General features: G+C 39.3%; 1 protein-coding gene across 1 annotated transcript in view; it reads left to right on the top strand.

Annotated features, from left to right (window-relative positions):
- LOC103352841 (protein diaphanous homolog 3) overlaps positions 1-12,322 on the top strand; it is a 162,140-nt gene extending 149,818 nt beyond the window's left edge. Inside the window, exon 28 of the mRNA XM_008275520.1 lies at positions 10,765-12,322. Coding sequence (XP_008273742.1) covers positions 10,765-11,135 — 371 coding nt within the window. The 3' untranslated portion in view covers positions 11,136-12,322. The remainder of the gene's footprint in view (positions 1-10,764) is intronic.
- Positions 12,323-12,531: the final 209 nt, after the last annotated feature.

Here is a 12,531-nt window from a genome sequence, read left to right as displayed (position 1 = left end):
CTCACATTTTGATGAGTCAGTCGTAAATCTTCTGGACTGCTTTGATCTGCCTGAGACTGTGCTGTCAGCGGCAGGCTGCATTGCGGTCTGTCTTAACTAATTTTGCTTTATTTTGACAAATCTTATGTTTTTTTGCTCACTTTTTGAAATACAAAAAAAAAAACTGTTCCTTTTTGCAGTGGGCGGAAAATCGAGAACCATTTCTTCTACCTGGTGGTCTATGTGACTTTGTAAGAAGAGACAGATTTGAAGGACAGCTGAGGGTTGAGAGTTACAGCACCAACAAAGGAAAAAAATTGTGATTTCCAGACAGCGCGGGAGAAAAGGGAAGTGAATGAGATAAAAGAGGCAGTAAGAAGTGTACAGTTGTTTGAAAGAGCAAAACCTGTGTTGATGGAGACAGGCTGGTTACCAGATGGGTTTTGTCAGAGAGAGAGAGAGGAACAGAGAGAGGGAAATGGTTAAGAGATGGAGGCTGATGTGGCTGTCTGTAATGCGATATGGCAGATGCGATTTTATTTTTAGGACACAAGGCCCCAGAACGATAGGTTTTATAGGGTTTTGAGTGGGTTGATCTTTTTAAATATTCAACTTCAATGAAATATGGAGCATGACTCCAGGCTGTTTGGAATTCATAAGTCTGTTTGGCAGGACTGGCCCTGCATATTGAGAGCTGTCAGAGTCGGCCTGAGTGTTAAACACAACCCTTCAGCTGGCAGTGGAAACAATGGCTAAAAAAGAAACACCTTAGTAGGAATACAAAAGAGACAAAGAAGGGTTGTCTTCTATTGGAAGTTGAATTATTTAATCAGCTCTTACTGTTAAGACAAGAGGGTGATTCTGTGTTGTGTTGCATTTATGGGTATGAAAGAATGGTGCCACCCCGATGAAGCGGTGTTGCTGAATGACCATTTGCATCAGGCTCGTTAGGGACTGAAATGTTCCTTAGACATATCTAAATTTTTTTTGTTAAAAGCCTTAAAATAAATTCAGTTTTTATTGCAGAAGCATACTCTCACACTGAAAATTGTAGAAAAATGTAACCTTCAACTCAAATGAATTGTTGGCAAACGGGGACTGTACAAAGTATTAACATCAAGGGTGCTAATGATTGTGGCACACATGATTTGATGTGAAAGAATTATTTTTTTAAGGTGGGATTTTTTTTCACACTGAATAAATGCACTTGAATTAAAGGTTGAATTTTCCTCTTTTTTTTTCATTGTGGTCCTATATTTTTTAGAAAAAAAATGAATTTAATAGAAGCTAAAGAACACATCTTAACCAGGGGTGCCAGTAATTATGGAGGGCGCTGTATGTGTGTGTGTGTGTGTGTGTATATATACACATTTTTATTATTATTTTTTTTTTTATTTTAACTTTTAAATGTCTACACAAAAAAGAAAACACCAGCAATGTAACGTCTGAATTCTACTTAAATGTTTATTCCCACTAATAAGCCCTTAAATTCTGGTGCCACATTTTTAAAAAAAAAATGTAGTTGTTACCAGGGGGGAAAAAATGGTTGTGTTATGGATACAGAGGCCTGTTATAGATTATCAGCTTTGTTCTCCATAATTCACTGCAGCCTGTGTGTGAACAAAGGAGGAGCCCATTGGTTATGCTCCTCTTCTATTATATAAACTTCTCCTCAGTCGACGAGTTTATTAATCCATGTAAGCGAATGATTGAAAGCTAATAGAGAAATGTGCGCTTCTATCTGTCTGTGCATTTGCAAGTGAGTCTCAGCTTCGTGTCTGGAGGCGTGTGAAGGATCAATATTTTCCTCTCCCAGTGTGACAGGTGTACACTGTTGGAGAAAGCGGCTGATAGAAACCCTTAGTTAGTGTGAAGTCACTGAGGGGAAATACATATGCATTAGGCCACGACTGCTGGGGATATTTACCAGCAGTAACCACACAAACAACAACAGGTAGCAGAGCCTGAAACCAAGACATGTTTAATTCATGACAGATGCAGCAGAGTACACTGGCTATACACCTGTATCAGTGAAATAGCCAGTGCTTATTGGAAGAGGACTGTGCGCATTTGTGTTTGCTTCTAAGCAGTGATGTGTGTCTGTCAGCTTGTCTGGCTGTGTTTGTATCTGATGTCTGCTTTTCTGTGTGCGTGCGTGTGTGTGTGTCTGTCTGTCTGTCTGTCTGTTTGTGTGTGTGTGTGTGTGTGTGTAAGCCACACAGAAAACGAAGAAAGACCCCAGGATGTGATGCTGTCCCTGTATGAGGAAACATTCTCAGTCCATTACCCTGCATGTAGATATAATTAGTGTAAAGCAGGAGTAAGAGCCCGGGTTGCAAGAACCATCTGCCAGGTGTATTTCCTCTTTGTAATGCAGGCAGGCAGATTTGTTTATATTGTGAAGAACCGTGCGATTTAAAAAAAAAAAAAAGTTTTTACACTCTTTATTACAAAATGCATATTTGTATTATTGCTGAACGTGGCCTCTTGTACTGCAGCTTTTTAACATCTCGCTGAGACATGAAGATTGCTTGAGAAAGTCAAAGGAGATTTTATTTTTTAAACTGGTAACAAACATCATTTTGTATTCATTTATCTCTCAAAGTTACAGTAAATATATATTTCATTTATCTTATACTTAGTAGACAGTGCATGTAATATATAGTAATAATTTGTTGTACTGCATGTAACGGATATTCCTTTAATTATTCACAATTTTATGTTTATATTGATCTATATTGGCTATCTGTCAAACCGTCACTTTTTGAAAAGGCTACTACGAATTAATTTGTCATTATGACACAGTTATTGACGTGTGGCATCTTGGAAATCGTCATATCGCTAGCATTTGATAGCGATGAGATTGATCGTCAGGTCCATGAAAACAGAAGCTTTGAATAATTGTATTCTCAGTAGAGCATCCTGTGCAGCGTGAGCCAGTAGTGTGTGTAGGGGAGATGCACGAGTGGCAGGGAACCAGGCTCACTTTTGAGGCATTGTTAGATGCACCAAGGCGTGCTAACGCAATGTCATGCTTGGCTGCTGCTCACAGTGGCTGGGGTTCACACTGAGGGGCAGAGGACTTGAGGGACATCCAGCTCAGCCCTTTCATATCCTCCACATCACACTTTTTGTTTTTAAGCAGCAAACCACCCCAGTGCCACTACCAGCTATCTGCTCACTTTGTCATGTACACTTGATTTCAATATGTCATGTTTACTTACGCAATGCAGGTGAAATGTGGTGACATATCTATATGAGAACATCCGTTATGTACACATCTGTGCTTGTGCAAAGGCCATTGCCATCTCCACTTAAAGAATACTTACAAGGATATAGTCATAGAGGATGACCTATAAATGTCAAGGGACTGCCCCATTCTCTCTTCTTTGAACCAGTTATCCAGGCTGCATTTGCTGTGATCATAGATTATTTCTGATCACAGGTATTGATGACTCATAGTTTACACTTTAAATAACAGGTGATGTTTATCTCCTAAACATTGTAAAGCGAGTCAAAGTCTATTCACGTGTCAAAACTCTATTAAAAAAAGAAGAAGAAAAAAAGCATTAGCAGAATACGTTTCTGAAATTAGCTTTGATCCTTTTACCAAAGTAGCGATTGTTCTCTTTTTGTACCAAGCGTCAGTGTAACTAAATTGAAATATTTGCCTCTGACATGCCTGGCAAAATGTAATACACACCCCTATTGCTGGTTGTTGTTATTTTCTTTCATAAAGGTGGAATCTGCAATTCTGGATAAAGATTGTCAATGTTTCCCTCTGCTGTCCTTCTTTTCATCTCGTACTGTGCACGAGCACAAACATGCTTGAGTGTGAACATGCACAAGATTAGTCGAATGGTGTTGTGTGGATCGATCTGAGCCTTGTTTGTTTGCCATTTATAGAGCCAGAGCTGTGTATAAACACCATTTCTTTTTTAAGTGCATACACAGAACGGACTGCTCGCGGACTGTGAGGAGATATTGGACTTTAACAAAAGGTTTCTTGGAGCAGAATCACATACTCCACCTTTAATATAATATTAATGTAATCAATGTCAGAAAATAGTCAACCACATGTTCCCAGAGTTCAGTCTGACACCATCAAATTGTTAATTTAGTTTTTTGTTAACAACAAATTCATCACAAATAAAAGTACTTTTTGTTAACAGTTTCAGCACTGTTTGAATCTGACTCCTCAAGTGCTTGTTGGCTTGACCAAAATCAGAAAATGACTGTCATTTGGAACCAAAAGAGAAAAAATATATCAAAAAAATCCAACCTTATCCGTGAATACAGACTGGCACCCATCTTTTACAAGGCTTTCTAAGACTCACTAACACTCAGATCTATTTTTTCATATTTCCACAATGATATTTGATATGCTTTCGAATACAGGCCTCAGTTACCTGTAACAGCGCTGGTTTTCACATTACCCATAGGGATTATTGTCGCGCTCTTTCAACAATCTATTCACGCCTCTTCTATTTTCTATTCTATTCTCTCCTTAAAACTCTCTCACTTTTTCAAACTCCATTTTTGTCTTGTCCAAATTACAGCCATTGCCTCCAAATCATGCCACTGTCTTTAGGCTGTTTGTTTCGTCCACCTTGTCCTCTTCTCTCTTATTGGCACATTTCTTCCACACGTTGTTCTTTTTCAAGTCCTGTTTCATTGCTCATTGCCTCTGCTCATTTTTATTCCTGTCTGCTGTTTTTCTCTGTGAAAGAGCAGCTAGACAAACCAGTCTGCACACACGTAGTTAACTACAACAAACAAGCAAGAGACAAACCTTCAGTGACTGGTGCATTGCCAGGTAATGATCTTTAATTACCGCCAGCTTAATACACACGGGAAAGCTAACAAGCTGTCTGCTAGCTCTTACCTTTGGAAATGCTTGCAGTGGGACATTGGCACATGGCACACATTTATGACACCATACAAGTCTTAAATTTCCTTTGAACATCTTCTTTCTCTATGTACAAAATCTGACAGCACAGAAAACAGAGTTTCATGCTTATGGGCAAAATAATGAGGCATTTTCGTATCAATAGTCTGACCTGAGGGACAATGTGCCACCTTCCATTACAGAAAAGGAAGTTCTGACCGTTGTTTGGTGATCTCGGCTTTACTTTTTAAATGTTTATTCAGTTGATCTATTTTAAAATGAAAACAAAAGTCTGGCTGACATACAGTCAAACTAGTGTGCTGTGAAATGATTAGTGGATCTGCCTATAATGACTTGGCATCTACTTCAAGTGCGAATCATTTTTAAGCAAAAATGCCAAACACGTTTAGTTTCATGCACTTCATGAATTCGACATTTGCTGCTTTTTTTGACTTATTGACCTTATGCGCAACTTTTTCATTTGGTCCACTTCCAGGTTTGTTTTCTAATTTCCAGTTCTTCTTGCCAGCGATGTTAAACTTAAGTCAAAAGTTTTTGGTCTGATGACCTGACTCATCCACACCCACTATCAGTATTGGATTGTATAAAGATAGCAATTACCAGAATGTGATCTAGGGAATTAATTAGCTTGTAACAAGCTTACTGTGTTGTAGGATGCTTCATGTTTTCATGGTGAAAACTTAGTGTTGCCTACCTTCAGTATGATAATGGAGATTATTAATAACTTTAATTAATTAATTTCATCTTGTTATCAGTACTGAGATTGTGTTGAAGTACATTTCTCTTCATTTTCTGGCATTTTCGACGAATCAACTAATCGCAAATGCATAATTATTAATAATCATGAAATTCTAGCTTTTATTAGCTTACTTCCTTTATAAAGTGTTGCATTTTTGCACAAAATTGTGTTTAGTTGTTCTGCACTGCTGTTCGAAGAAAGTGCATCACCTTTAAAATGGTAATGTCTTACAAACTGCATCAGAAAAGATCGACGTGGGTGATGATGCTCTTTTGCATCAGCTGTTACTTTTAGCTATGTAATCAAGCTCTGCAAGAATTGTAGCTTTCCCTTGCTTGTGTCAGTATAGAGTCAGATAAATGTTGTGTTTTCTGTTTAAGATGATAAAATGAAGCCCTATGTCTGTTTCTGATAACAATTTAACCATAACTTTATTTGCCAAAGCTGTTGTATAACAATTACAAATGCTGAAATTGGAATATTTTGAGAGCACCTGTCAGATATTAGTTAGCTCTGCCCTAACTATGAATCAATATCCCATATATTAACACATACCTTTTGTTTATATCTATGTATTTGTGATTCTAGTCATTAAAGCAACATGTCATCATGAAAAAAAGGCTAGAAATGTGACATTTCTAAGTGCAGCACTTACTTTGAACACCAGTGTTTCTGGCCCGACTCGTGAGTAAACTGGCCCCAGATGTTCCACTTGTAGATGCAAAGAACAGGGCAAGTAGTCATCATTAGACAGAACATGCAGCGCACTGCCAAGCCAGCTAGCTGTGTTTTGATTTATGGAGGGTGTAGAAGTGTGTGTTTGATCTTGCTAACTTCAACTTGTTGTGTCAGTCACTCCGCCAAGAGAAAAAGTCACTTCACTGTCTGTATTTTTGTGAGTCTGCATGACTACTCTCTTCTTAAAGTGATCAAATACAGCAAACTTCATAAGATTGGAGGGAAAGGGAGGGAGTGAGAGATGAGAGGAAAGGCTCATCTGCATCTGTATTTGAAGTGGCAAATGCAAATGGACCAAATGATCTGACAAGAGGAAGATGTGAATTCCTCTCTGCCGCTATTTGCAGATTGAAAAAAAAAAAAGAAAAAAAGAAATGCTCCATTTTCTCTATTGGACAGCGCCTTTTACAGTTCCACTAAATGCCATCCTATCAGACATGTAATAAACCACCATGGTTCCATCTTGAAATTCCCAGTGATAGTCTCGCACCATTCAGAGCTACGATTAGTCTGTTTTGTTTGAGATTTTACTTGTCTTTTGCTGCGACAGAACCAGTGTCAGTAGCTGGGTAAAAGGCTGTGGGCTTCGAAACGCAGTTTAAAGACATATTTTACAGCAAAGCTGAGAGCGAGAAGACACACAACAAGCTCAGTCTGCCAGCTCTTTTATCACTGTTTTTCAACAGTTTTTCTTCTCCAGTCTGCCTTCCAGCAAAGCAAAGGACAGCGTCGGACTGAGGACTGTGATGGGCTGGTAGTTTAGCACAATCACACTGTTTTCATGGTTTACTCACTGGAAAGTACCAGTCTCCAGGCCTTCTCATGTGTTGACTGTTTTGCTTCAGCCTCTTAGCAGCTCCTCATGTAAATGAGTGTATAGTTACCACAATAGAGGCAGCGTAGCTTTAACTTTCGGAGAAAGAAAGAGACAGGCAAGCACTGCTGCGGCCCAGACTTCTCTTTCCGTGTCTCTGCTGAGGCTCCCTGCCTCAACCTGCCTGCCTACTAACTTCTCCAAACATCAAGAGAGCAAAAGAGGGCTGGAGGGAGAGAAATGAGTAAAGGCTCATCTGCATCAGTTGAAGCAGCAAATATAAATGTAGCAAATGATCTTACGTGAGGAAATGTGAGCTCCTTTTTGCAGATGGAATAAAGGAATATTTTTCACATTCTTTTCTAATATTGGACAGGGAGAGTATTCCAGTGAACTACTACCACATTAAGGAGTGAAGACTAACTGCTGCCTATTGGAACATATTGGAAAATCCAAGTGTGAGCGACGCTGCTGTATCGGTACGCTGATCCAAATCTAAATTCTATATAAAATAAAAAATAAAAAGACTGCAAAAATTGATCTGATTCTGTCAATGACAGGAAATAAATGTTGGAATCCACTGAGTCTTGACAGTCCAATCTTGACAAAAGAAATGTGCCGTGCAAAACATTCAACAGCAGCTTAGTGGCATCACCAGTTTGCTCTTTTAAGTAAACAACAAAGAAACTAATGCCACTTGCCCCTAACAGCTCTTGGTCAAAGGCAATAACTGAAGCAATAAGCTTTGTTATTTACAAGGACATGCACCCATTCAGAGCTCGATTTAGATGGATGACAGTAATCCTGAAATTGAGGTGAACAATAACTGGTTGCCAAGAGAAAAAAAGCAACCTTCTTGGTCGCCATCTTTTGATTTTGCTTCTTTTTTTTTTTTAATCACTCCTAATTGTTTAAGGAAGCTTCACAAATTTTAAGAAAACTTGTGTTCACAGGTCTGCAGCATTTGTGGAAAGTTCTACAAAGTGTTTTGTGGCTCCAGAGAAAACTGCAAAGTCTGAATAATTGCCAGAAGTGATGTTGCTGAAAAATTCAAATCTGAGACTTGTTAAAACCTGAGCGCTGGCTTCTACACCCAAATCTGCAACTGACCTCTAAAGTTTACGTTGCATTTTGCTTAATTAAGCAGTAGGCTGTCACTAGGAGAAGAATGTGTGGAAAGAAAAGATGATACCTCTGGGTCTCTTGGTGACTGATATTTTATTTTTAACTGTCCATCAATGTTACAGCAATGCACTAATAAAATGAAGGTCTCTTTTATTAAATGATAGTGATTGAAACAAAAACAGGGATGCAATTAAACATGACATTTATGCTAAATTAAAGTGTACTTGCCTCTTACTGCATCTATATCAAATTGCGCGTCACGTACCTCAAACCGTATCAAATTGTCAGAGAGGGGTAAATGCACACCCCTATCATCTCAGCATGTGTTCAATAAAAGACTGCGGTTTTGTCTTCAAATTCCCGACCATCCAGAGGAGCAATTTTGATTAAAATTCTACTTGACTGCTTCTCCTACACAACCTTTGTCAGTTGTTGGTTAAAGGAGTACAACCTGTGAGATGAGACATGTTTTACATCTCTCAGACGTGTTTTACAGCTTAGATGAAGGCATATGTTGAGAAGCTAGCGAGGCTTCAAAGGAAGGGGCAGCTAGGTGTCACAGGCGAGCAGAGTGAGAAGAAACTGAACTTGCCAGCACTTTGATCATGTTCACCACTAAAGGCCAGAGCCCTGTTAAGGAGAAAAGAAATGCACTTTTGGATAAGAGGTCTTATTCGGGTCTTATTTGAAGTGTAAATATGTATGTATTCATACAGCTCTGTGTACTGCTATCTAGTATATGTTTTTTTTTAAATAAAACAATAATTACCAGTTAATCCAGAGCTGCAAATAATTAAATGATAATTCATGCTAATAAATGCGGGAATTAATGTAAAGTCAAGATTCACGTTTGAATTTTGTCACGCTTGATGTCTGATAATGCGTACACTTTCTCTTGAAGGTGACAGAAATAACGTTGGATTAAGATTTCAACAGAAGTGTAAATAGGATGTCAAATTGCAAGTAGTTGAACACAACTGATCATTTTTATAACATCAGCTCCAGATCTGCCAATGTATTATATGTAAAGAAAATGCGTCTTTGTGGGACACTGGTAAGCGGAAAATGAGGCAGGAGTGGTGGGTGTAGATGTCAGATTTTTAGAAGCAGGACAGAGGATCAAGACGTGATGGGGAAACTGTGAAGCGCAAAGGATCGACAGAGGGGAATAATTGTCATCTGTTACAATTGAGACTGCTACAACAGGAAGAGAGAGCAGAAAGGGTTAGATAATGAGAGGAGACATGGATTTTCAGCTGTGCTAAATGTTCAGTCACAGCAGCAAGGCAACACACTCCAGTCATTTCAGCTTTTAAAATCCCCCACTGCCTCTTGTTTGCCTAACGAGTTTTTGTGCAAATGTGCCAGTGTGTGCACGTGCGCATGTGATCGCCGGCTTTCTTTGCGTAATTTTTGCAGTTGGTTCCTTCTTGTCTGCTCTCTTTCCTCCCTTTATCCTTATTTATTTGTCAGAGGTTGTGTTCAGGGACGTTCCTTGTCATTCGTCAGCTCGGCCCATAAAACACACTGTCATGACTGACTGGCCACGCTCCAAACTCATTACCGATTGGCTGACAGAGCGGGTCGCTCTGTTCTGCTCTGCTGTGTTTGACTCCTGTTTGCCAGACATTTCAGGCTCAGGAAACTTTAAATGCGGTGGTGTCTTTCCTTGCGCCACTCCTCTCAGCCTCACGCTCAAGGTCACATGAATATGGATTTACCCTCTCCTTCCAGCGCGCACATACTGATGATGAAGTCTAAGATCTACTCAGAGGGATTATAATTCAGAACGTAGGTCTGATCTTGGCATCTGGGCGTCGCTCTGTTCCACTGTCTGTCTGGGAATGTGTTTTAAGGCATAAGAAAGATGAAGAGGACTACTGTAGGAGCAGAAAGCTGAGATGAAGAGCAGAGAAAGGAGAATGGATGATGATGGTGGAATCAGGGGAGGTGGAGCCTGGTGGGAGGGTGTCATAAAAGAAAAAAGGGAAAGGCTAGGAGATTGGAAAAGGGCAACATACAATGTTATTGAGTTTCTGTTGTAGTTGATCAGCCATATCCATTTCATCACATTGAGCTGGCTCTGTGCCACAGTCTGCTGCTGAAAATTTGTTCTCATCAGTGTGTGTACACACCGTACCCCGCCATGGTGTTTGTGTGCACAGTGACCTCGTGTTTTTATGTGTTTATTTTGCATGTGCATATGCTTATTAAAGTGCTTCTTATTACTTTCTGATGAGTTCTCTTATCCCAGCGTTTTGCGTTTGCTGCATCATGGCTGACTACATTTTCAAGTCCCTCGCTTACTTTTTGTCCTCCTCTCTGTCTTGCTTGTAATTTAATCTGTAATCTGATTAACCTCCTTGCTTCCTTTCATTTAACGAGTCAGTCACGCATCACCTTCTTCTCACTCTCCTCCCTTATTCTCATAGTTGCTTTGTCTCTGTTTTTCACTCACAGAAAACAACAAGGCCCCTTTACAAAGGTCTCGCTCTCGGCAGAATATAAATGCGAATTCAGCGGCGGCGAAAGCTCCCCCTGCCAAAGAGGCCCATAACGAGTCTGAAGGCCATCCATCTGCAGCCAGGGCCAAGGCTTCTACGTGTTCAGAGCCAGGCCGCAGGAACAGGAACATCCCAGGTCACAGCTATGGGCTGAACAGAGAGCGGGTGGTGGAGGCAGAGATGGTTAGAGTGACTGAAAAAGAGACGGACGTGGAAGCAGACGCTCCAGCCTTCCAGCCGTCCTCCTCTGGTCCTGCGGTCAGCAGCTGTGGCACCAATGGAGATTCAGATGTAGAGGCTCTCCTCGCCAAACTGAGATCCTTGTGAGGTTTGTTACTGGCCTCTGAAATAATATGCAGCATATAGTATTTTTCTGCCCGCATATCCAACCACGCTCTGAATGTAACCTAAGACTTTCCTTCAATAATTTTGTTGACAGGAGGAGAATGTAGTTGTTAAAAGTTGTCAGGCTTAAAAATCCAGACAGCTACTTAGTTTAAATGAACTAATAGTAATCTAAGGAAACATAAATAAAAAGCTTTATGAAAAATATATATTAAAAAAAATATTCGTAAGATTTAGGACCGTGCTTTTAACGCTTAATGGTACAGAGATTTTTTTTATTTTTTTTAAAAAAGTGGATCACAGAAAGCTGGTCGCACTTTGGCCTGCAGAATGTCCTCATAGGTAAATTTATGAAATGTAGACTGAATTTCAAAAGTTGTGATTTAATGGAAATACTTAAGCACATGAGGGTTAGACATAATAGTTCAAAAGAGAAATATACCAAAATAGATCCAACAGGTCTTTATTTTTGCAGAATGCACTGCCAAAAAAGTCTGGCTGTCCTTTACATTCCCACCAATGGGACATTATCATAGCTTTTGTAGCGTTTCTTTGAAAGTTAAAGATGCATTGTCGCTGAGCACTTTTTATAATCAACTAGTATGCAATAGTAAAGCATTTCTTTTGACATTGGCATTTTTACATCTACATCGTATTTAGTCGCCCCACCTATATTTTTGTTGTTAATTATGCTTTAGTTACTTTCATATAAATTTAATTAGTTGCGTACACATGAAGGCTTGTGTTTTCTTTTGTGTTGTTTTGGGTATTTAATTATTTTTCATTTCTCTCTTTCTTTGTTTTTTTCTTTTTTGAGTTTTTTTGAGGGGGTGAGAGGGTATCTTTTATACTGAAAACATTGGGCTAATTGTCCAGAAAACTTCTATACAAATTTCAATAAGTAATATTTTCACAGGTTATAACTTCCATTACTGTCATTTTATTTTTGATTTACTAGGCTGTGTCTTGCCTCTGTGTCTTAGGAGAGAACAAGTCTGCAAAAGGGGCAAAAAATCTCAGTGTGATTGTCCAGAATGTGGCACCAAACAAACTCACCAGCACTGATGCTGTTTTTCTTCTACATTCCTGTTGAAATCTCGCATTTTTTTCTTGTATCTTGATTCTTCACTTTTATAGACCCATTTACAATAAAATAAAGCGAAAAAGGATTTTTCTCCGTCTCTTTTTGTCCTTAATAACAAAAGCCACAATGTCAGTGCTTCTGTGGCTGTTAGGTGTTTGTTGTTGTTGTCATTGTTGCTTATCATCATGTTATTGATCAGAAACACAAACCGACCCGCCACGACGTTAAAACCACCTGCATGATATTGTGCAGGTCCACCTCATGTTGCTGAAGCAGCTCAGACCTATCGTGGCG

The sequence above is a fragment of the Stegastes partitus genome, unplaced genomic scaffold, assembly GCF_000690725.1.
Source record: "Stegastes partitus isolate 25-593 unplaced genomic scaffold, Stegastes_partitus-1.0.2 Scaffold54, whole genome shotgun sequence".
Taxonomy (NCBI): Eukaryota; Metazoa; Chordata; class Actinopteri; family Pomacentridae; genus Stegastes; species Stegastes partitus.
Note: the sequence above shows the minus strand (reverse complement) of the source record. Positions and strands in the feature narration are given on the sequence as shown.